At 51.1% G+C, this 24,212-nt stretch overlaps 1 protein-coding gene across 5 annotated transcripts in view; it reads right to left on the bottom strand.

The window, feature by feature from the left end:
- DDX11 (DEAD/H-box helicase 11) overlaps positions 1-19,663 on the bottom strand; it is a 31,247-nt gene extending 11,584 nt beyond the window's left edge. For 2 of the 5 annotated variants that reach the window (XM_030804642.1, XM_030804641.1), the window contains exons 1-10: positions 14,966-15,109; positions 9,449-9,697; positions 8,842-8,928; positions 8,385-8,542; positions 5,527-5,572; positions 4,290-4,397; positions 3,951-4,038; positions 3,040-3,248; positions 1,284-1,436; positions 258-304 (exon numbers count right to left, since the gene is read on the bottom strand). In XM_030804642.1, coding sequence (XP_030660502.1) covers positions 258-304; positions 1,284-1,436; positions 3,040-3,248; positions 3,951-4,038; positions 4,290-4,397; positions 5,527-5,572; positions 8,385-8,542; positions 8,842-8,928; positions 9,449-9,697; positions 14,966-15,109 — 1,289 coding nt within the window. Of the gene's footprint in view, positions 1-257; positions 305-1,283; positions 1,437-3,039; positions 3,249-3,950; positions 4,039-4,289; positions 4,398-5,526; positions 5,573-8,384; positions 8,543-8,841; positions 8,929-9,448; positions 9,698-14,965; positions 15,114-19,437 lie in introns of those variants that run through there. The other 3 variants (XR_001114747.2, XM_004092129.3, XM_012502462.2) reach the window with 3 other exon arrangements.
- Between the last annotated feature and the right edge of the window lie 4,549 nt (positions 19,664-24,212).

The following is a 24,212-nucleotide window of genomic DNA, read 5'->3' on the forward strand; positions in this document are numbered from 1 at the left end:
CCAACTGGGTCACAAGCTACAAATCCTTCTCCAGAAAGCAGGCTGGCCACGGCCCCAGGCCTCAGAGCCAGAGGTCAGTCCCCAGCCTTCCAGGTCTGTGTGCAGCACACACCAGGATGTGCCCAGGACATGAATGGCATGCAGCTCCACCCCGCCACAGCCCAGGCCAGAGGTGGAAACCAAAGTGCTGCCTCTCAGAGGCCCATGCAGGGGGCCACCAAGGGACTGTCCCACTACCTCAGAGGGTCACGTCTCACCCGTATCGCTCCATGTACTGCAGCAGCTGGGAATGGGCCTGGCAGAGCTGGGGAAAGAACACAAACCAGGCTCTGGGCAAGCAGCCGAGGGCCGAGGTACTGACATCTTAGATTCACCTAGAAGATGTTGGCCCTGGACACACAGGGAGCCACTGAAGGGAGGAGAGGGGGCTGGGTGCAGACAAAAGGTATGGGTTTCCACAGCCCTTAGGCTGGTGGGAGCTGAGAGAGAGGGGAAGGAAGGGAAGTTTTCCTCCAGTGTCCACTGTGGGGTCAGAGAAAAGCAAGAGGCTGAATCCCTCAAGTACGGAATCTCCCTGCTAGTTTCACTGGGTTGGGAAAAGACCTGGAGTCTACAAAGAGTGATGGTTCAAGGTCACCATCACATCCTGGCCTCAATTCAACCCAGGCACAGGTCAGTGGAGCTGGTGGGATGTTGTGGGGGTTTCAGAGTCAGAAACCAGTGGGCACACCTCAGCTCCACACTCATGAGCTGGATGACCTTAGGACACAGCTTGACCATCTCTGAATCTCCAAGTTCTCAATGTAAAACAGGAACACCACCCGCATGGCAGAGTCAGTGTGAAGACCAGAGGCACCTGGTGCCATGCAGACGCATGACAGGTCAGCAGGAGGAGCCTGCACTGATCTTGAGCATTCCTCAATTCAGTCCCCTCCAGGCAACTTAGTAATGACAACATCCAATCCTGAGGGGACTTCTGCCTCACTCATGCCATCTCCCTGGCTTATAGAACTGGCTGCTGGCATCCAGGGCTGGAAGGACTCAGGAGCATGGGGGCAGGTAAGGTGTGGGGAAATGAGCCACTCTGCCGAAGTGGGGTCCCCAGAGTTCTGGGATGCACTGGAAAGCCATGGTCAGCCTGCGATGAGGTCACCGCCTTGACTCGTGCACCCCTCTAGCAAGCCTCACCTCCGGAGGAATTCTTGGCCCAGGTGTCTGGAGGAACCATCCAAGTCCCTTTACCTCAGGGCAGGCCCTGGCCCGGGGAGGGGAGGCCCACGCACCTGGGAGCCGCTGACCTCCACGCTGTGCATGCCCGTGATGGTGTCGATCAGGTTGTGCGCCTCGTCGATGATCACCACCTGGTCCTGCAGCCGGATGCCCGCAGCCTGCCGAGTGGCCGCATGCAGCAGCATCTGATAGGGCAGCACCACCAGCTGGGAGGGGAGATGAGGCCACCTGAGCAGGGCGGGGCTCCCCTGCAGGAGTCTTGCTTGCCTGACACTCAGCTCCTGATGTGAGTGCTTCTATTTCCTGCCTGGACTGTGTAGGGACATTCGAAAAACTGCTTGTAGCAATGGACAAGCTCTCTTCGAGTTTTACATGAAAAGCCAATACATGAAACACAGGAAACTAGGGCTGGTCTGACTCCTGAGTAAAGCAAGGGCAGGGCTGGGTGAGGGGAACCCCTGCTTAGCCTTGTCCATGTCCTCAAGGTCGCCCCGGAGGCCCCCGAGTTTCTGCAAAACACCTGAAAACCACCAGTGCACCAGGAAGTGGCCCCAGCTTCTGCTCCTGGAGCTGCTACTTCCCAGCTGTGTGACTCTGGAAGAGTTGTCTAACCTCTCTGACCCTTGGTTTCTTCATCTGCAAAACAGGGTTGATAACATCCTATCTCAAGTGAGGGCTGAGGAGTGGAGCTGGAGTAACAAAAATAAAAGCAACTCTGCAGATCTTTAGGTGTTTGTTGTTAGGAAAGTTTCCAGTTAAAGGAATACTCATAAAAAATGAAATACCAGAAAACTGAATGGCTCCATCACTCACGCTTGGTGAGAAAATGTAAGTCACTTAACTTTTCTGGGCTCCAGTGTCCCCATGCGTAGAATTTCACTGGAATACTATTAACATAAAAGCAAAATATGGTCAAAGTACTTTAAAAATTCAAAAATCATAAAGATTTTGGGCCACATTATGGTATTTGTGTATAAATGCCTATAGCACTAATCTTGCTCTAAAGGCAAACAGACCAGAGGGAAGGCCTGGGACGCCATGGGGCCTGGCAGCATTCCTCGGTTTCTCTGCCAGCGCCCACACAGCTCAGCAGGTATGCTGGTGAGCATTTAGCTGCTGTGCAAAATGGTTACTTAGTTCCCTGAATCTTTTAAAACCTTACATTTTTTTCTGGATTATAAAGAATTTTCCACAAGTGATATCCTGTTTCCAAAGTCACTCAAATTAAAGAAGTAGCAAGGAAATAGTGAAATTGCACCCACCAAATAACAGTGAGATACTATTTTTGATCTGCTACATTAGCAATTCTTCCTTCTGTTTAAAAATCAAGGGAAGTTGAGGCAGCGAAGATAGTATTCTCACGTGCTGCAGGTAGGTGTAAGTTAGGAAAGCTTTCCAGTAAACGTAATGAAAAACTGGAAAACTGAATGGTTCCATCACTGACATGTTCCATCACATCATAGGCATGGAAGTTGGGAGCATCACTTGGAAAGCCATTTGTAAATAGATTTATGCAACGCATTCTTCTCAGCTCCTGGCATCCCCTCCTTGTGGTTTCACTGGGAATGCACATGCTTTCCTGGCTCCTAAATACTAGCCCCTGTAATGCCAACTGGCCCTGCTGCCCGGAGCCCCCAAGGGATCCCATGCGCCTCCTCTAACTCATGCATCAGGAGAGAATGGGTTAGGTGCCATCAGTCTGACCACGGCGCGGGGCATCCCCCAAACTACAGTGTGATGAGGACTCCCCTCATGGCCTAGACCACAGTGAGAGCCAAGAGCGGCTTTCTGGCCCTGCAGGGCCCTCACCTGGGCTGCAGGAATGGCAAGGCGGCTCCCATAATAGGGACAGGCCCGGGCCTCCTTCCCAAGGGCCAGCAGCTGCTCAATGTCCTTCACGTCTGCCAGGGCCTCGTCCCGGAGGAGGCCCATCTGCTCGTGGTTGTAGAAGGGGCAGGCTGCCTGCTTCTCCTGCCTCCTTCTCTTTGGCTTCTCCTCCTCAGCTCCTTTCTTCTTCTCTGAGGGTGGCACAGGCACAAAGAAAAAAGAGAGGACAGCAACTGTCCACAGGCCCGAGAGAGGGTTCTGTAATGTTGAGACCCACTTCCATGGGGTGGGGTCTATAAGACCCTCCCAGGCCGGGCGCGGTGGCTCACGCCTGTAATCCCAGCACTTTGGGAGGCTGAGGCGGGCGGATCACAAGGTCAGGAGATCGAGACCATCCTGGCTAACACGGTGAAACCCCATCTCTACTAAAAAAATACAAAAAATTAGCTGGGCGCGGTGGCAGGTGCCTGTAGTCCCAGCTACTCGGGAGGCTGAGGCAGGAAAATGGCGTGAACCCGGGAGGCGGAGCTTGCAGTGAGCCGAGATAGCGCCACTGCACTCCGGCCTGGGCAAAAGAGCGAGATTCTGTCTCAAAAAAAAAAAAAAAAAAGACCCTCCCAAGTACTGCCTACTGTGGTCTCATCAGAACACTATAAGGTTTTACTTTTGTTCTCCAGGAAGAGCCTATAAAATCATCTCCAAGCCAAGGATTTGGACCAGACACTGACCCAGAGAGTAGGAACAGTTTTTCCCAAGGAGAGGGGACTCAGGAAGGAAGTGGGGTCTCCTCTGCCATTCTTTCTATGCAAGACACTTAATGGTCTTCAGTCACTGCCATCCCTGCCTCACTCTCTCCAGACCACCTGCGGCTACACCATGGTCCCGGTGGCTACCGTGCCTGCTTCTCTGCATGTCCACGCAGCGGTCGTTGATAAGCTGCACAGAACCTAGGCTTTTCACGTCTTCATTTACACAAAGGTTCTGCAACAAAGAAGAAACAAAGAGGCAAAGAGATGGTGCCGGCTAAATGACATCCTACCAACACAGGTGGACCTGCCCCGCCCACCTCTCCTTTGCCTTCCAGTGATGCGCTGGCCAGGCCAGGGAGGGGGCTGCTCCTCACACTGTTCAGCCTGTCGTAGACCCAGCATCTCCCAGGCCCGGACGAGGAGGACAAAGTTGCGGGGAAAGGAGCAGGATGGCCCCCGGTGGAAACACTGGCTACTGTTTACCTGCCGGGAGCCGAGGGAGACCAGCCGAACATCCTTGCCAAAGGGGCTCTTCTTCACCTCATGCACGAACTGGGCCAGCTGGGAGTGTGTCCGACTACAGTAATAAATCTAGCAGAGAGAAGGAAAGGCGCTTCAAAGAGGGAACCAAAACATCCCACAGCATTCTCTAACATCAAGGCACGCCAGGGCCTGAGAGGCTGAGGGGAAAGGGAGCGGCTCCCAATGCACAAAGCTGAAGCAGGACAGCGATATCCCATGTCAGGCATCTGTCGAGGGACCCAGGGTTCCCAAGTCACCCACAGCTCCAGAAGTTCAAGCGGATGCCCCAAAGGCAGCTCCTTCCACGAGGATATCCAGCCTCTAATCAACCGCTTTTGGGGGGTTGGCCAATCTTAGGACACGGGTGACCATCCCCCGTGGCAAAGAGTCCCCACTTGGGGAGGGTGGGTTGTCGGTGGGAGGGGAGGGAGTGTGTCACACACATCCCCCAAAGGGAAAAAGGAAGGCTGACCAGAATACCCTCTCTCTACTCCTCTAAGGCAAGAGTGAAGGGAGGAAAAAAGGAAAATACAGAGAAAATACCTACTTCCAACAGAAAACAAGTCATAAATCAATGAAACCAAATGGGAAATGTCAGACCATACACAACCCATAGCCCTCCATGCAAATGGGAACACGGACAAGGGGAGAAGCACACCATGAGAGACCCAAAGGGCAGGGGACTCGTGTCTGTCCTACCCGCACCACCCAGCAGGGACAGAAAACACCCAGACTTCAGCCCAGAACAGCTGTTCCTCGATGCCCTGGGGTGGCAAGCATGGCCCTGCTCCCAGGAGGGGACTCCCCAGGCCCCGAACCCAGGAGAGGACTCCCCAGGCCCCTGCTCCCAGGAGGACTCCCCAGGCCCCGAACCCAGGAGAGGACTCCCCAGGCCCCGAACCCAGGAGAGGACTCCCCAGGCCCCGAACTCAAGAGAGGTCTCCCCAGGTCCCTGCTCCCAGGAGAGGTCTCCCCAGGCTCCGAACCCAGGAGAGGCCTCCAGGGTCCACTGCAGCTGGCCAAAGGAGCAACTTAGGACCAAGGTTGCGTGCAGGAAGCAACAGAGTCCAAGCGCTGGAAACTCCTCCTTTGTGGAGACGAGGGTGAGAAGTAGCCGAGTGACTCCAGCCTCCTCCCCGGGGTGCAGAGCCCAGCCCATAGCCCCCAACACGGCACCAGCTGAGGACACTCGTGTTACCTTAGTTACGTGTTCTTCCTCCAGGTCATCCTCATCCTCATCCACTCTGTGTGTGTGTGAGAGAACAGAAAACAGTCTTCCCTCAGCAAACTCAGCAAAATGCACTGAGCATCTGCTGAGCACTGGTGCTGAGCCCTGGCCATTCCCAGCAATGGGTTCCACCATGGCAGCAGGTGCTGCTCGCTCAGAAACTCCCCCAGGCAAATGCCAACCCCAACCTCCCATAGCCGCTCAGGTCTGTGGGTAGGGAAATGTGAAAAGGAGAAAGGGGCTCAGCACCCCAAACCCAAGTCTTGAGTTGGAAGCCTCGGGAATCATGGCAGGCTGCTCTCCTCTCTGCCCTCCCTCCAGCAAGCTGGACCCCTCTGAGGCCCCAGAGGGGATGTTTGCTCTTCATCATCTCAGGCCTTTGGATGTTCTGTGCCTGGAATGTTGTCTCCCCTCATGAGCTCCCAGTCAACTCTGAGGTAGCAGCAGAAACATCACCTCCTCCAGGAAGCCTTCTTAACCTTCCCTGGTAGGTCTGGCTGCTCTGACACAGATTCATGGCCCCTGCTCTTAACACCTATCTCATTCAACATCGCTTCCTCTTGGTCTACCTCCCCACAGACTGTCACGTCCACAAGGGAGGACCCAGGTTGGCCTTGTTTCTGCTGAGTCCCTGTGGCCTCACCTAGAGCTTGGTATGCAGCAGGAACCCCATGACCATCTCCTGGATGAAGCTACAACTGACCAACCGAGTGAACAGAGGATGCTGTCATTTATGACCAGTTACAACTCTTCTTTTGTCAGTGCCTCAGTCTGCCCTTTCCAGTAATGCAGGAAGAGTCCATCAGCACCAGGCGTCGATGGGGAAGCCAGCCCTGCATCCCATGGCCTGAAACTGAGCTAGCTCTACTAGTCTATGCTCCTCAGAAAACACAAAACCATCTGACAGGCACACGCTACCTATGGGAACATCACATAAAAAGAAAACATTTTTGTTCACCTTGAAATTCCTTTCTAACAAAGCAGAACACAACTGCCTTCGGCTATCAGAAGAGTAATTATTACAGGCTTGGCTTCCTGGTCACTAAAGAGCAAGCAGGTCTATCTTAAAGGCTTGGATTCAATCTTATGTCACATGCTGGACAAAGCCAGCAGGAGCTCAGTGAGAGGCTGGGTGTGTGAAGAAATGAAGAGCAAAAATTTTCTATTCAGAACTCAGGTCCTCTGAGGCTCACATTATCTCCTGAAACGCGAGGGCATGGGAAGCCCTGGAAGCTGACCTGCAGGATCCATGGCTCTTGCCCCGACCTGAAGGAGCACTTTGTTCCTCTAATATTCACCACCTCCATCTCCACTCAAGTTCCCTGCCTTGTCCCCACGGGCTCTATGGGAGAAGAGAGGGAGCAGAAACACGACCTTGGAGGCGGGCAGGAAGGGTTCATGGAGCACAAACTGTTTATGACCCCTCTCAACAGCGAGGCATAAAGCAGCACGGTGGTCTCTGCCCTGGGCAGGGGCAGAAGTCGAGGTCCGCAGGGACAGCCTGGAATTACGCTACCAGACTGCAACGAGGCAGCATCTGTTCATTCATGTCAACTCGATTTGATTGAGCACACCCCTATGCCAAACACTGGGTCATCTCTGGGAACATAAAACTATAAAGATGTGGTTCCTGCCCTGAAGCAGCTCGAGCCCAGCCAGGGAGAGGAGGCAACAACAGAAGCACAAGCAGGTGCGTGAGCAAAACAGAGCGGCTGACACCCGAGGCCACCAAGACGACACCCGAGCCAGGCCTTAAAGGACAGGAAGACATCTGCCAAGGGAGGAGGGCAGGGTGCTTGGCCACAGCACATTGCATGAGCAAATCCTCAGACAGGACAGAGGAAGGCCTGGTGCACTGGAGGAAGCTCAGGGCAGCGGGGAAGCTGGTGTCTGGTGGATGGCGGCTGGAGGTAGCGTCAGAAGGCACCCTGCAGACAGACCATGAAGGCCGGGGATGAACCTTCAGGAACATCCACGGAGGGTCTCTTGCAGTTACCCTCCGACAGATGTGGTGGCCAGGATGTCACAGGACACATGGGACTCATCATCAGGTGCAGCCCCCCACCCCATCCACATCACCATTTTGTTTTCCTTGTAGGCAAACATGCTGATTTCACATAGGTGCCATTTGTTTTCATGTCTATTAACTGTCCCCTCCATGTCTTCTTCCCTTTTATGTCCACAGCATCTGGACAGTGCCACACTCAGAGCAGACACTCAGGGACGGTGGTGAGGTTCCAGTGTGAATGGGAACGGGGCTGTCACCAGGGATCCTGTGGGCCTGAAATGGCCTGGGTGGCCTGCTCAGGGCTAAGTCACCCAGCAGCTCATGGCTCATCAAGTGGAAACCTCGAGTCTGGACCAACAGAGGCCTTATGAGAGAAGGAAAGCTCAGGCTAAGGACGCCTTGATGGTTGGCACCTCACAGGTTACCCAGTGCAGTCAGCTGCCTCAGAGCCTGAGATCTAGAGCCAGGCTGGCTGAGTTCTAGCCCACTCTCCACTGTTGAGGCTTGTGGCCTCAGCCAAGGTGTCTCCCCTTGTGGGGCTGCAGCCTCCTTGTGTATAAGGCGCAGACACAAATGTTCCTGCCCTGCCTGAGCTGCCGTGAGGACAGCTGAGAGGACACAGGCCAGGCTGGTGACTGTCCTCACTGCCACTGGCACTCATGGACCCTAGGAAGGACCCTAGAGGAAGGCTTAGAGCAGAGGGCAGAGGCCACCATGCCTCTCGCCAGGTGCTTCCTGGCATCTGTGGCATGAGGGAAAGAGCTGTCTTCAAGGGTGTCCCCTGGCCTGGGGCAGGGTAGCGCTGCCGCCTCTGTCTCACCCGCTCGCCGCCTTTTTCTCTTCATCACTCTCGTATTCGGCAAGGACCAGCTCCTCCTCCCCAGACTCCAGCTGCTCCGGCCGCTCAGCTCCCAGGCCTGTCTCTAGCATCTCCCTGCTGAGACGGAGGAGATTCTCCATTTCCTCTTCTTCCTGCCTCTGGACAGGAGTAGTGGAGGTGGGGAGGGAGGAAGAAGTCTCAGCACCAGTACCCACCTCCCCATGTGCCAGAGACAAAGCACACCACGCCCATTCACATGGGCCTGGCTGCCTGGCTGGAGAGAGGTCTACTCCTAGGATCCACACCTCAACCACTTACAGCCCAGCTTCTGTATGGAAGCACATAGCCAGTGAGGGTCATGGAGGGGAGACCAAGGCCCTGGCCACGCACCCATGAGCCTCCAAGCACAGCGACCCTGCCTGGACATAATCCTGCCCCCCCAAGAAATGAGGCTCACCAGGCGCTTGGCTGCATACTTGAGCTGCACCCTGTGCTGCAGCTGCTGCAGGCGTTCTTCTCGCTGCTTCCTCCTGGCCTGCTCCGCCTACAGGAGGCAGACATAAAAGAAAATCACCAGGAAGCCCAAAACCAGGCCTCTCCTAAGGAGTCTGGGCCGCTCAGCCCGGCGCCTCCTCACTGGGGGCATCTCTCCTTCCCCGGCCAGTACTCAAGGGCTGCCACATCCCCTCCCGGGACCTCATCCCTGCAGGTCCCGGCCTCGCTGCTCACTGCGGAAGGCAGCACACTCATCCCAAAGCCACACGCTCTCCATCAGATCCATTTGCAGCCACTGAACCATGTTGCCAATGGCAATGATCAGGTCCTTTCCCAGGTGAGTAATAAATGGGCACCAACCGTTCCTTGTGTGGAGAAGGCCTGCTGACCTCCAGCTCAAAAAAGACAGCACAGCGGCAGCACCATCGACCCAAGGAGCTAATGGAAGAGCTGAGAGGCACGGCAACGGCAGAGGAACACGCACTACCTGAGTCTCGGAATCGCCCCAGCACAATCGCTGAAGCCCTGTTTCCTCCATCACTCCCACTTCTGGATACCCCAGGTCTCACCTTTAGTCGGTCCACCAGGTCCCTCTCTTCTTTCTTCTGCACAAACTGAGTAACCCAGGCCGGTTCTCCGGCAGGCCTCGGGGTGCCTGCAGCCCCTTCGCAGGAAGAAGACAGACACAGGGATTCATCTTTCTCATCATGTAAGGGTCCAGTTCCAGTTTCAAGGAGTCGTGCCTCTTCTTCACGCTTCTTCTGTTCAAAGTCACGGAGCCAGGAAAGGGCCCCACAAATAAGACTTAAGGACTTCCCCTGCAGGAACAAAAATGATCTTTAGAAACAGAAAACAACAAAGCCTCCCAAATGACCTTTCCCCATTTTAATAAAAGCTTGAAAGAAGGTCTGGCTGTACATATGAGAGGATGCTCTAAGACCAGCCTAGGAAAGGAAAGGAAAGGAAGGAAATTAGCACTAGAATAGCCAGGAAAAACAGAAAAAAGAAGAAATGAAAACTGGGCCCAAGAAGCAGGAAAAAGCTTCTTTAATTATCCAGCTCACTGTTCTGAAGACAAATTTAAAGCAGTTTATCAGATGATATGTAAATATCTCACATAATTAGAAGAAGGTGAGACATTAGACAAGAAGTCCCCTAAAAGAATTAAGGCCCCAAAATGCTGAGCAAGAAATCCCAAGTACTTGCCAATGGGGAGCCAGAGTGACCGCTCGGCCTTCGTGCAGCTCATGTGTGGATACAGGATGATCAGTCACGAGTGCCAGTGTTTACGTTTTGTTTTGTTTTTAAAGCAAACTAATCGCTCTGGAGAGCACCACTCTTTTTGTCTGTTTTTGAGGAGGTCTTGCTATGCTGCTTAGGCTGGTATAGAACTCTTGATCTCACACAATTCTCTGGCCTCAGCCTCCCAAGTGGCTGGGACCATAGGTGTGCGCCTTCACACACAGACTGGAGAACACTATACTCTTGACTTAAGACCAGAATTTTCCGTGAGCCTGATGGAATAGTATTCCCCCAAATTCCTATGTTGAAATCCTAACCCCCAGTGTCTCAGGATGTGGCCTTATCTGGAAATAGGACCATCGCAAATGTAATTAGTTAAGATGAGACTACTAGGACGGGCCCCAGCCTAAAGGGCTAATATCCTCATTAGAAAGGGGACACGTGGATGCAGACATGCACAGAAGGCAGGCGATGTGATGATACCCAAGGAGAAGACGCCACCTATAAGCCAAGCAATGGGCCTGAAGAGACCTTTCCCTCGCCACCCTCAGAAGGGACCAAGCATGCTGACACCTTGAGCTCGGACTCTGGCCTCCAGTGCTGTGGGACGTCAGTTTCTGTTGTTTAAGCCCCAGTTTGTGAAGCTTTCCTCTGGCAGCCCCAGGGAACCAATACAGTTCTTCCAGAGATGACCCTTCAGGGAGCACCACAAGGAGGTGGCCCTGGTGTCCACAGGGGGACTCAGCTCAGGGGAGTCTGTGGAGGATCCCGTGCCTTCTGCTCCAGGCAGTCAGCTCTTTGAGCCTGCTGAACCCAGAGGGGATCTCAGAGTATCCAGGGCGGGGTGAAATACCTCATATGACTAGGGTTGGGGCAGCAGCACGGCACAGGAGTCAGAGCCTCAAACTCCACAGCCAGGCACCAGGGTTCCAGCTGCCTCCCCCACCTGCAGCTCTGTGGCTTAGGCTGGCCTCACTACGCTTGTTCCCACGAGTGCAGAAATGGGAATGACAACAGCAGCGCCTTCCTCATAGAGCTGGTGTAAGCAGGACAGTAACACATACAAAAGGCCAAATCCTCTGGATTAGAGGATTACCTGGCAAATAACAATTGAGCGGTTGGAGTTAGCTAACTTTTTGCTATCATTAAGTAATAATAATGAAATTATTAATAGCATTATTCTGGGATATGGGATCTATTAATTTTCATCAAAATCTTGCAAGGCCCTGGGACAGGATAGAATGACACTGCTGACAAATGGATGGATCCCATATTTTTAGGAAAGCCCCACATGTACCATTTCCCTCAGCTTTTGATAGAAAGTAAATGGCAGAGATCCAGGCAGCATTTCCCAGCAGCGCTTGGAGGGCGGCTCTTCTGTGCTGCCTGTGACATTGGAAGCAGTCAGCTTCAGCTGTCACTGGGCTGGGAGACACAATGGTTAGAAAGCCAGTGCCCTCTATTTGAAAGTGAGCTGAGGAAGTTCCTAAGGGTATGGTCAAAGTTATCTTTCAAAAACAACCGTGGTACACTCCGGCACAACAACAAAAGAATAACTGAGGCCCACTGTTTTCTACATCCTGTAATAAGACCACAAAACTTTTAGACTGGAAAATGTTAAAAGGATGTATACCCAAAGGCTCACCTTCCTGAGGTATCATCAACAGTTAAATGATTTATGCCAAGATAAGCAAATTCATTCACTCTGAACACCTGCTGGTTGTAGCAAGCATGGGGCTCAGAGCTGAGGACACAAAGGTGCAGAGCCCCTAGAAAATGCTCACAGGTTCACATGTAACATACAATTCAAGGGCATCATAGATCCCTGCAAAGCATGCACTCCAGGTTCGAGGACTCCTGGAACTACAGTGTTACACAAGGCACAGCACACACCAAGTTGTAACGGTGACTCAACTTGATAGACCTGTATAAGGCTTAAAAGGTGACTATCAAGGATAAACCGCATCTCAGGCAGCTAAGGTGGGGCACCTGTGCATCCAAGGTGGGGAAGGGCATGGAAGGCACAACAGGTAACACAAACCCCACTCGGGGTGTCCCACAGCATGGCTGCTCCTATGGGCCGCAGGACACCCAGGACAGGAGAAAACACTCTATTCAGGAGATGATTTAGAAGACAGAAGAATGTCAAAGGTAATAAAGCCACAGGGTACATTCACAGAGAGTGCACACAAGAAGATGAGGCTATAGAACCAGAAACATCGACAGTTAAAGGCTGAGCAGAGGAAGAAGACGCGGAAGCCTGGAGTGCAGAAGACTGAGATGGAAAGACCTGAGAGGGAGAAGATGGGTTGTCAGGCTAAACAAGGTGAAAGGGGTCAGATGCAGCGGCTCATGCCTGTAATCTCAGCACTATGGGAGGCCAAGGCGGGAGGATTGATTGAGCCCAGGGGTTTAAGACCACCGGGCTGAGCAGCATAGTGAGATCTCATTTCTACAAACTAAAAAATTAGCTAGGTGTGATGGTACACACCTGTAGTCCCAGCTGCTCAGGAAGCTGAGGTGGGAGGATCACTTGACGCCAGAAGGTCGAGGCTGCAGTGAACCATGATCTTAACACTGCACTCTGCCCTGGGCAACAGAGCAACACCCTGTCTCTAAAATTAAACAAGGCAGAATGAACATGCACTCATCTGTGTTCCAAAGAACACTAAAATTAACCAAAGTAATATGGAGGCTTACACCCACAAAAACAAAGAAAGTGGAAGGAGTAATATGTTTTAGGAGCGAGGGAAAGAAGACGGAGACATGGAAGTGATTCGGCAGAGACACTCAAGCCCAACTGTCCCCAGAGATCTCCCCCACTCACTCTCAGAAAGACTCAGTAAGTGGTAGGTACACGGCAGCCCACTGAAAACAAAGGGACGGGTTGAAATTCTTTTCAAGAACAATTAGATCCCCAGGTTGCAATCCCTGCTCCTGCTCCTTGCAGAAGACAGGAAGTGGGCTCTCAGTGGATGCTGAGCTAGGAGAGCCCTGGAGGCAACCAGCAGATTGAGGAGGCAAGAGGGAGGGGTAGGAGGGCCAGGCTGAAAGCAGGCACTGAGGAGGACTCTCCACCTGGAGCCCCATTCCCCAGACCACCTCCAGGAAGACCGGCTATTGGTCTTCAGCCCCTGTACCTGCTGGGCCAGAGCTTAGAGGCACCTGCTCTGGAGAGACCGAAGACTCTAGGGAAAATCCCACAGATGTGCTGGCAACTGGAGGCCCCCAACAAAGGAGCCCAGCCTGGCAGCCACAGCCAGCCTGCCCTGCAGACTCAGCCTTTCTGTGCCCTGTTCTTCAGCATACACAGGCAGCCCAGGACCGCCAGACATTTGACGAAAGCCTCCAAACGGACATATACCCTGAAGTGGTGTGGGTGCGGCCGTCTGTCCCCACCAACACTCATGCTGAAATCTGTCAAGTCAGTCTGAGGAGCAACTAATTCAAATGACAGGGAAAGGATGGAGGATTCCAGGAGGGCTCCAAGGTAAAAATGGAATTGGTCACTGCTGTGAACCGAATTGTATCCCCACCAAAATGCACGTTAAAGAAACGTTTTTAAAGAATAAAAACAAAACAAAAGAAGCTGTATGGTGGTGTGCACCCGTAATCTAGGATCTTGCCAGCCACCAGGTACTTGGGAGGCTGAGAGGGGAGGACTGCTTGAGTTCGAGACCAGCCCGGGCCACATAGACTCCCCATCTTAACAAACGTATGTTGAAATCCTAACCCCGCCATGTGACTGCACTACAGATCTGGCCTTCAAGGGTAAAAGGTCATAAGGGAGCAGCCATAAGGGAGCAGCCCTTGTCCTCATAAAAGAGAAAGAGACACCAAAGATTTTTCTCCTCCTCTTTTTTTCTTGCTCCACAGCAAGAAGGCAGCCATCTGCAAGCCAGGAAGAGACCCCTCCCCAGAACCAGAACGCTGCCAGAACCTGGATCTTCAACTTTCCAGCATCCAGAATGGTGAGAATATAAATTCCTGTTAAGTCATCCAGTCTATGGTATTTTACTATGGCAGTCCTGGCCGACTAAGACAGGAGTTATCTGTATGGAAAATCATATTGAGAGGCCACTGGATGATGGGGGAGGAACTGGCATATGTATATTAAAAACTAAACTAACTTTAAAAAGGCAATTATTAACTCTAGAAAAACAGAATATTAAGACATATTGTTCAAGACAAAATTATGTTCAAAACATAATCATAACACACTGGTTCACTCAGCAGAGACTAAGACTTAGAATTATATTTGAAGGATGGGGAAAGGGAGGGAAAAGAGTTGGTAAGAAAGCCGTCTTATCTACCGTTAGAGGTAGGTACCAATGACTTTAGCCTAATTTTTCTCAGACCACGGAGCTATGTTTAAGACTTTAGGCAGGGCGCGATGGCTCCCGCCTGTAATCCCAGCACTTTGGGAGGCCGAGGCGGGCGGACCACGAGGTCAGGAGATTGAGATCATCCTGGCTAACACGGTGAAACCCCGTCTCTATTAAAACTACAAAAAATTAGCCGGGCGTGGTGGCAGGCGCTTGTAGTCCCAGCTACTCGGGAGGCTGAGGCAGGAGAATGGCGTGAACCCGGGAGGCGGAGTTTGCAGTGAGCCAAGATCGCCCCACTGCACTCCAGCCTGGGCGACAGAGCGAGACTCCGTCTTAAAAAAAAAAAAAAAAAAAAAAAAAAAAGACTTTAATAGAGGAAGTGACTATTACCCAGAAAGATAAACTGAGAGACTACTCTGTCCAACTTCAAACGATGAAAATCTCTGGACAGGCAAACAGAAAAAGCTAGCACGGCTGCCGTTGTCTTTATCAGTATCTCTCACTATTCATACTCACAGTGCCAGTTGGACTCTCAAATATCCCAATCTTGCCAGCCTCCAAAACCCGGTACAGCTCTGCCATGAAGTCTTCCTGGATGGAATAGGGCGTGAAGGGAAAAGGAAAATGGATGGCACCAACCTTCTGTGTTTCATTAGCCATGGACCTAGGAAAAATAAATAGAACATTAGGTAGCTCTCTCATGGTCCAGGAAGAAGTGGCTTGAAATCTAGAGCAGTATCTAAGAGCAGTCTCCACATTTGTTACCAAATTTCTCCTTGAGTTGTACATTTTTCTGGGGAGCAGAGACCATGTTCTCTCCATTCTTCGCAGGTCCACATGAGGCCATACCAGAATCACGCAATCCATCTAGCGACATTTAACGGCTCTAGCAGAATGCAGACCAGAAAAGCCCCTAAACCAAATATCCCCTGCCATTTCACCGTGGCTCGGATACCTTTCTAATGCCTCTACAAAAGGCTTACAGCTCTCTTCTCAAAGACGAGCACCCCTAGGATCAAGGGTGTTGCTTATAATTACTTTTGCAGCTTTCTTCTCCCATGTCTCTGCAATGCACATTCACAAGCCAAAGCTACTTCACTTTATCCCATTGTGAAGTCCTGGAAAATCATGACGCACAGGCAGAGGACCATAAGCACAGCTTGTTTGGATAGCGCAAGTTAACATACACGTCTATATATATATATATATATTTTTTTATATATATATTTTTTTTTTGAGACAGAGTCTCGCTCTGTCGCCCAGGCTAGAGTGCAGTGGCACGATCTCAGCTCACTGAAAGCTCCGCCTCCCGGGTTCACGCCATTCTCCTGCCTCAGCCTCCCAAGTAGCTGGGACTACAGGCACCCGCCACCACGCCCGGCTAATTTTTTTGTATTTTTGTATTTTTTTTTTTGTAGAGATGGGGTTTCACCGTGTTAGCCAGGATGGTCTCGATCTCCTGACCTCGTGGATCTGCCCACCTCAGCCTCCCAAAGTGCTGGGATTACAGGCGTGAGCCACCGCACCTGGCCTACACGTCCTTATCTTACAAGTATCTTTAGTTTGCTTCTTGGTTCATCCTGGCCTCCATTTCCAGCACTAACCAGAACCGCCTCCTACTAATTTTTCTGGCCTCAAGACCTACGAGCTTTCTGTTTGGCTCCAGACAGGAGAGCTCTCTTCACAGCCACAGAGCTCTGGCTGAAACAGCTTCCCAGTACTGAGACCAGGCATTTCTCTTTCCTTGCTAGGCTAAGGTCTAAGAAAAACTCTGCTCCACATTGACGTCATCTTTTTTTTTCTCCTCTTCTGACCCTAATTATCTCTGAGATAGCGTTTACCTCTCCTTTCTTCCTTGAATCACTATCTGGAGGCCTGACTCTTCCATCCTGGTTCCCACACCTCTCTCTTTGGAATTCACTTCTCCAAGCTATTTGCTACATCTGTCTCTTCTAAGCACAAATGTTAGTAAGTCCCAAACCCATTTTATTAATATTAGTAGATGGAGAGCCCATCTTTATAACTTTGGCCTCAATAAGACTAGTGATAGTGTCACTCTATCTACAAGGGGAAAGGTAGTTGCCACGATGCTCTTCAGTTTAAGGACAATTAAAATGACTACAGATTGGTGGCAGTTTATGGATCTGCACAAGAAGAGAGAACTCACAGAACTAGCACTATTTTACCCTCTGTCTTTACAGAGGTGTATTTGGCTGTTTTGTTAGACATTCTGGGGACAAGAAAAAATGAAAAAAGAAAAACATGACTACAGAGGTAGAGGAATTATTACAAGAAGGGTAATTAAAAAACATGATGAAAATTCAATCCTGAGAGAGGGGTATGTGCCGAAAAAGCTTTAACACATGAAGGAAAGGGGAAGTAAAGGTACCTAACAAATTTTGAGTACCTGCTATGTGTTAAACACTCTACAGGGTCTTTTGCTTTTATTATCTCACTTAATCTATACAACACTATAAGGATATAGCTACTGGATACTGATGCTTACAGAAATAATTGCTCAAAGTCACAGCTAAAAAGTGGAAAATCAGGGATTTGAATCCAGGTCCAAGTGACTTGTGCTTTAGTGAAGCTCATCCGGCTGCAAGAGATATCCAGCATAAGTAAAGGGAGGTTCACTGAAGGGAGGTTCACAGAGTAAGAATTGAAACTATCTGGAAAAGCCAAAAACAGAAGCAGACTAGAGATGCAAGGTAGCTCGAACTTCAAGACAGCTCCAGGAACGTCACCAGCAAACACACACCCACAGGGTTCACTCTCCTGCTCAGCCAGGTGCCAGACACAGCCACAATCTCACTCCCTCAGCGCACTCGGTTTCTGTTTACCCCAAACTTTCGCTTGCCCGTAGCCTCGTCAGCCCCTGGACCTTTCAGCTTCAGCTCCCACTGCCAAGTAAAAAGTCTTCATGTCTCCTCGTTCTGAATCCCAAGAGAAAAAGCTGACCAGCAGCTCCTCTCAAGACAGAGCACCGGTCAGCCTGAGACTGGTCAGGCTCCCAGCCTCATCTACTCAGCTCAGACCTTGCCCTTGCTGCTCCCCTTGGCCTGGAGGAGTGGGAGTCCTCAATATCCAGGCCTCGGCTCACCTCCTCAGAGAAGCCTCTCAGGCTGTCTGGCCACTGGACAGTGGTCAAACACCACCCCCACTCCTCACCCCCTAGCTTGCTCTAAGTCACTTTTTAAAAATCACATTACTCTGTATTTAATTTCTTCATAGCTCTTAGCACCATCTGAACCTATTTATTTTTCCTCACTGGAATATAAGTTCCATAAATAGAGGAACCTTGTCTATCTTGCTCTTGTCTGGCTCCAGGACTCAGAACTAGGTGCTTCAACACCTCATAGGCATTCAGCAAAAATCTGATGAACCAATGAGTAGCCAGCCAGACATGGGGGCTGTAAGTAAAGGTTTCTCTTCCGAGGCTGGGTAACAGAGGTCCCACGACTTGAATACCTATCTAGTTAAATGGCCAGTTCTTTAATGGTTTCAAACCATTTTCACATAACCCCACAACAACCCTGTGTGGTATTTTTATAAGCTCTATAGAGAAAGAAACTGAGACTCAGTAAACTTAAGTGACTTGCCCAAGGTCACTCAGCAAGTGCTTGAACTCAGGATTTGAACCACATCTGCCAGACCCCCAAACCACCTGAAACTTTCTATCTCCTCACTTTTCCTTCCACCAGGGTAAGTGGGATAAAAAAGACAGACTTGGTTCCAAACTCTAGAATGACAACACTAATACTACAGACGAAACGTAAGTATTATTTCACTTCCCCGTCAGTGGTAATTATGGATCTCATTATTCCAGAAGCAGCACAGGCTAAATCATAGAAGTTTAGATAAATCTGAGCATAACGGATGCACTAAGCCCTATTAAAAACATTTGCAGTGACTTGTTCAGCCCTCTTCAGGTTGGCTGTGTGGAGGACGACAGTGCCAAGGCACACACCAGGACAGCAAATCTCATGCTCATTAAACGCGGTTAGAGTTATGAAAGCACTTCTGGAACATATTAGTTCTTAAAGTGTTCATTTTCTTCAGTCCCCAATTATCACTCATTACGGAATACAGACTATTGCTGTGGGCTCAGTTGTGTCCTCCCCACATTGATCTTGGACATCCCAAGCCTCTGGGACTGTGAGAAAACACATTTGTGTGTCAAAGCCACCCAGTTTATGGTATTTTGTTATGGCAGCCGGGGCTGACCAAGACAACTATGTGGCAGGTACTATCTACCGTATGTATGGCCCTAAAATGTTTTAACTTCACACACCTGGAAAGCACCACAGCCCCAAGAGAAAAGCTTTTCCGCGCTGCTGTTAAGCCAGGGCCACACACTGCAGTGCTGCGGTGCTCCACCAGCTGGAGGACGGCCTGACCCATAATACACCCGCATTCCCACCTTGCTCTGGCCCTGTGTCCCCTCCCATGTGCATCCTGAGCTCACACCCTGTGTGGAACCCAACCAGCTGCTTATTAGCATTTAAGTCCACTTTTATGACACTTCCGTCAACAATCTGGTCAACTGCACTCATCCCTGGCCTCTGTACTGTACCCTGCTCCGCCTCGATTCCCGCCCTAGGGGAAGCTAGACTCATGCAGCTAACTTTATCGGCTCTGGGCTCAGACTGCCAAGTTTAGGATCCCAGCTGTATCCTTGCTAAAGTTACTATCTCTGGGGCTCAGTTTCTGCATCTGTAAGAGACAGGTGGGTTACAGTGCTCACTCACTGTTGCAGTGTCTTATCTACGTAAGATAATCCATGAAAAGCTCAATACAGCTGGGCCAAATGTAAGACCCAGACACGCGGCTGCTGTTAATGCCCACTCCTGCGCACCGCCCAGTTCCACCGCAGGAACAACCTTCATAGGCCTTCCCCGTCCCCGCACAGGGGTTCCCGCCTGTCAATCACGCTGGCCCCGCCCTCCACTTCCGGAATGTTTTCCCGCTCCGGACTGGCCACCCACCTTTGCCTACAGGGGTCCCGCGCCAGAACAGACGCCCAGTTTGCGATTTCACCAGAGTCTGCCCTTCCTCGTCCCACTGCTCCTCGTCTTTAGCTCTGCTGCCACGCAGCACTGCGCTCACCTTCTTCGCCGGCAGAATTGCTACGCTGAAAGCCAGGCCCCGGGAATCAGGGTAAACGCCGCTGAATTTGAAACTGGCGGCTCCCCTCAGTGAAAGGCTGCCGGAGAACCACCCCCGCCGCTGCGCATGCGCACTCTGGGAAGCGCGCGAACATGAAGCAGTCGGAATGTAGAGGGGCGTGGTTTGAGCGCTCGGGAACTTGTATCTCGACCCCAGGGCTGGGTGCCTCCTCCCGCTACTCTCCGCCAGCTACGGGGTGTGAGCTTAATCGCCGCCGATTAGCGCCAGGTGTAGGAAGCGCTGGATGGTTGCCTGACCAGATGAAACATCAGCCGATGTTCTAATGCCCAGGGACGGGCGCTGGCTCTGAGACGGGAAACCTGTCTTCTGACCCCGGCTCTAGTTGGCCTCTGGAGGTCTGCAGCTCGGTTATTTTACCTCTGAAACGGACGACACCTGCCCTGCGCACCCCAGCGGCTCCTCCATGCGGAGAGATGGTGTCAGTGAAAGGCCGTCCAGATGACGAGGTTCTCAATTGTTTCTGGCCCGTGCCTGGCAGGACCTTGCAGAGCCCAAAAGATGAAACCCCAGCCCTGCCAGGAGCTCACCTGCTAATCAGGAGGACAACGCATCACCTCGCCTCCCTGGACTTTGCTTCTCCTTTATTCAGTGAGGGATTGGACTAGCTGGTCCTTAACTTTTCAGAAAGTCTGGTTCTGGGAGATGATCAATGGGATCATCTTATGCTAGGAGCTTTCCAGGAATGACAGGTAATTGGTGCGCCTTCCCAGCAGGGTCAGGGAGAGTTGCTGGGACTTGAAGGAAAGGCTTTTGGAGAGAGAGGAGCCAGTGTTACAAGCTGTCGAAAAGCTTGGAGGTGGGAACTTACAAAAGGTGACCCTGGAAAGGGTCAGTTTGTCACCTGCTTCCGACTTGGGCAGTTTGGAGAGGACGAGGAAATAATACCCCTCAGGGTCTTAGAATGTGGCCCAGCAAAATCCTTAGAGGGTCTTTGAAGTCTTAGTTTTGTTTAGAATTAATGGGCAGAGTATTTAAATAGCCATTTCTCCAAAGATGTACAAATGGCCCACAGGCCCATAAAAATGTTGCATTCCATCCTATAACATCTGTTTCTGCGTAAAAACAAAGTTTTAAAATAACTGTTGTGTCGTAAGTTGACACCTCTAAAATAGAAAGTACGCTAGGTTTTTTTACCGTATTGCTTCAAACCCCATCCCACACACACACACTCCTAGGATATGAATCATCCATAAGAAGCACCATTGGAGGAATAGAAAGTGATAAGCGTCCAGAATTGATGGGTTCTTGGTCTCACTGACTCAAGACTGAAGCCGCAGACCCTCACAGTGAGTTTTTCTTTTGTTTTTGAGACGGAGTCTCGCTCGGTCGCCCCGGCTGGAGTGCAGTGGCACAATCTCAGCTCACTGCAAGCTCCACTTGCCAGGTTCACGCCATTCTCCTGCCTCAGCCTCTCTCAGTAGCTGGGACTACAAGCACCCGCCCCCACACCTGGCTAATTTTTTTGCATTATTTAGTAAAGACAGGGTTTCACCGTGGTCTCCATCTCCTGACCCACCGGCCTCAGCCTCCCAAAGTGCTGGGATTACAAGCGTGAGCCACCACGCGCGGCTAGTGTTACAGTTCTTAAAGGTCCGGAGTTTATTCTTTCTGTTCTGAGGTGTTCGGCGTTTCTTCCTTTTGGTGGGTTTGTGGTTTCACTGGCTCAGAAATGAAGCTGCAGACCTTCGCAGTGGCTGCTAAGTTTTTAAGGCAGCGCGTACTGCAGTTCTTCATTCTTCCCGGTGGGTTCGTGGTCTCACTAGCTTCAGGAGTGAAACTGCAGACCTTCACAGGGAGTGTTACAAGTTCTTACAGGCAGCGTGGACCCATAGAGCAACAGAACAAACCTTCCACACTGTCGTAAGCAGACCCCAGAGATTACCGCAGCTAGCTTGGGCAGCCTGCTTTTATTCTCTTATCTGGCCCCACCCACATCCTGCTGATTGGTCCATTTTACAGAGAGCTGATTGGTCTGTTTTCACAGGTTACTGATTGGTGCGTTTGCAGTCCCTGAGCTAGACACAAAAGTTCCCCAGGTCCCCACTAGATGAACTAGATACAGAGTGTTGATTGGTGTATTGACAAACCCTGAGCTAGATGCAGAGTGCTGATTGGTGCATTTACAAACCTTGAGCTAGATACAGAGTGCCGATTGGTGCATTCACAATCCCTTAGCTAGACATAAATGTTCTCCAAGTCCCCACCAGATTAACTGGATACAGAGTGCCAATTGGTGCATTCACAAACTTTGAGCTAGACACAGGGTGCTGATTGGTGTGTTTACAAACCTTGAGCTAGATACAGAGTGCTGATTGGTGTATTTACAATCCCTTAGCTAGACATAAAGGTTCTCCAAGTCCCCTGTAGACTCAGGAGCCCAGCTGGCTTCACCCAGTGGATCCTGTACCGGGGCCACAGGTGGAGCTGCCCGCCAGTCCTGTGCTGTGCGCCTGCAGTCCTCAGCCCTTGGGCGGTGGATGGGACTGGGCACCGTGGAGCAGGGGGCGGTGCTCGTCAGGGAGGCTTGGGCCGCGCAGGAGTCCATGGCTTGGTCGCTGCTCAGGCATGGCGGGCTGCAGGTCCAGAGCCCTGCCCCGCACAGGGAGGCCCGGCGAGAAATGGAGCACATCAGCTGCTGGCCCAGATGCTAAGCCTCTTACTGCCCGTGGCTGGCGGGGCCGGCCGCTCCGAGTGCGGGGCCCGCCGAGCCCACGCCCACCGGGAACTCGGCTGGCCCACAAGCGCCGCGCTGCCCCGGTTCCCGCCGGCGCCTCTCCCTCCACACCTCCCCTCAAGCTGAGGGTGCTGGCTCTGGCTTTCGCCAGCCCAGAAGGGAGCTCCCACAGTGCAGCGGCGGGCTGAAGGGCCCCTCAAGCACGGCCAGAGTGGGCGCCAAGGCCGAGGGGACGCCAAGAGCGAGCCAGGGCTGCGAGGACCGCCAGCAGGCTGTCACCTCTCAATAGGACGTGAAGGTCGGTCGGGGTCTGGTTGTAGAAGGCTTTAAACAAGCTAATAAATTTATTCTTCGCACTGTAGACAAGTTGCAAGTCACTGAAACATTTTTAAACAGAGGAGTGGATTTGCAAATGCAGTGTCTTGGAAATATTAAGCTGGAAGCAATGTGAAGGATGGTTTGGTGGGGAGAGACCAGAAGCAAGCAGCCAAGTTGGGTTGTGCAGTAAACCAGACAGTGCAGTAGAGGCTTGGACCTCAAGAGTGACAATAGACATGGAGAGAACAAAGGCCGTACCCACCAGGCTGTAAATCTGCATTGTGTCCCTCCATCCTCCCCTCGCTTCTGCCCTAGAGGCTTGGATTTAGAGAGCTGTACTCCTAACGTGAGGCCCTGGGCTTTGTCTCAAAGGTAAAGGCAAAAGTTCCTTATGTGGACTACCTCTGCATTTGTTATTAAACAGCCTTAGATGATGCCATTGATTGCATGAACTCAGAGACCTTCTTGATAAACTGAAAACTCAGGGCTAGGAAGAAAAGTTCTTGTACTAATGTAGAAATATTTTCTATAACCGGACAGTGAGCTGTAGAAACCCATTATGCATTCTTCTTTGCCTTCACTGCTAGAGATCTCAGGCCTAAATATTGTACATTGTTTTAGTTTTCTTCGGCCAGCATTTTTTAATTTTGTTGCGGTTGTTGTTCTCATTCCTTCTTGCTAATTTTAAGTGCATGTTCTAATGAAGTCTGACTGCCTGGCAGGCAGATCACGAGGTCAGGAGATCGAGACCATCCTGGCTAACACGGTGAAACCCCGTCTCTACTAAAAATACAAAAAAAAAATGAGCCGGGCGTGGTGGTGGGCGCCTGTAGTCCCAGCTACTTGGGAAGCTGAGGCAAGAGAATGGCGTGAACCCGGGAGGCGGAGCTTGCAGTGAGCCGAGATCGCGCCACTGCACTCCAGCCTGGGCGACAGAGCGAGACTATGTCTCAAAAAAAAAAAAGTCTGACTGCCTGGATCCAGATATTCCCCACTCCACCATTCAACTGGCTGGATGACCTTGGCCTATGACTTAAGCCTTCTGAGTCTGCTTTTCTCACGAATAAAATAAAGATAATAATAGGACCTATGTTCTAGAATTCTTATGAGATAAATGAGATAATCCTGGTAACATAAAGGGCTTAACATCTTACATGTCATTGTGGAAGCTTAACAAATGGTAGCTATTACTGATATGAATTGGGTTTGGTTTCAGCGTTCCTCTGCTTTTATTATAAATTTCCTTAGATCCTCTTCTAGGAGAGCATGTAGGAGGTACAAGTTTGTTTTCAACAAGCAATTCTCTTGGGAACTAAGAGTGAGAACTCAGTCACTCCTGCCATAACGGCAGCAAGCCTTTCATGAGGGATGTACCCCCATGGTCCAAACATTGCCCACCAGATGCCACCTCCAACACTGGAAATCAGATTTCAACATGAGACTTAGTGAGGCCAAACAAACCACATCCAAACTGTAACACCTAGGTAGTGGGAAAAGCTCATGAAATGTGCCTGTGCTATAAGAGAAAACATTATTAGAGACCAGATTGTTCTGTTCCCAAGACCCTACATGCCTCACTCT

The sequence above is a fragment of the Nomascus leucogenys genome, chromosome 23, assembly GCF_006542625.1.
Source record: "Nomascus leucogenys isolate Asia chromosome 23, Asia_NLE_v1, whole genome shotgun sequence".
Lineage (NCBI taxonomy): Eukaryota > Metazoa > Chordata > Mammalia > Primates > Hylobatidae > Nomascus > Nomascus leucogenys.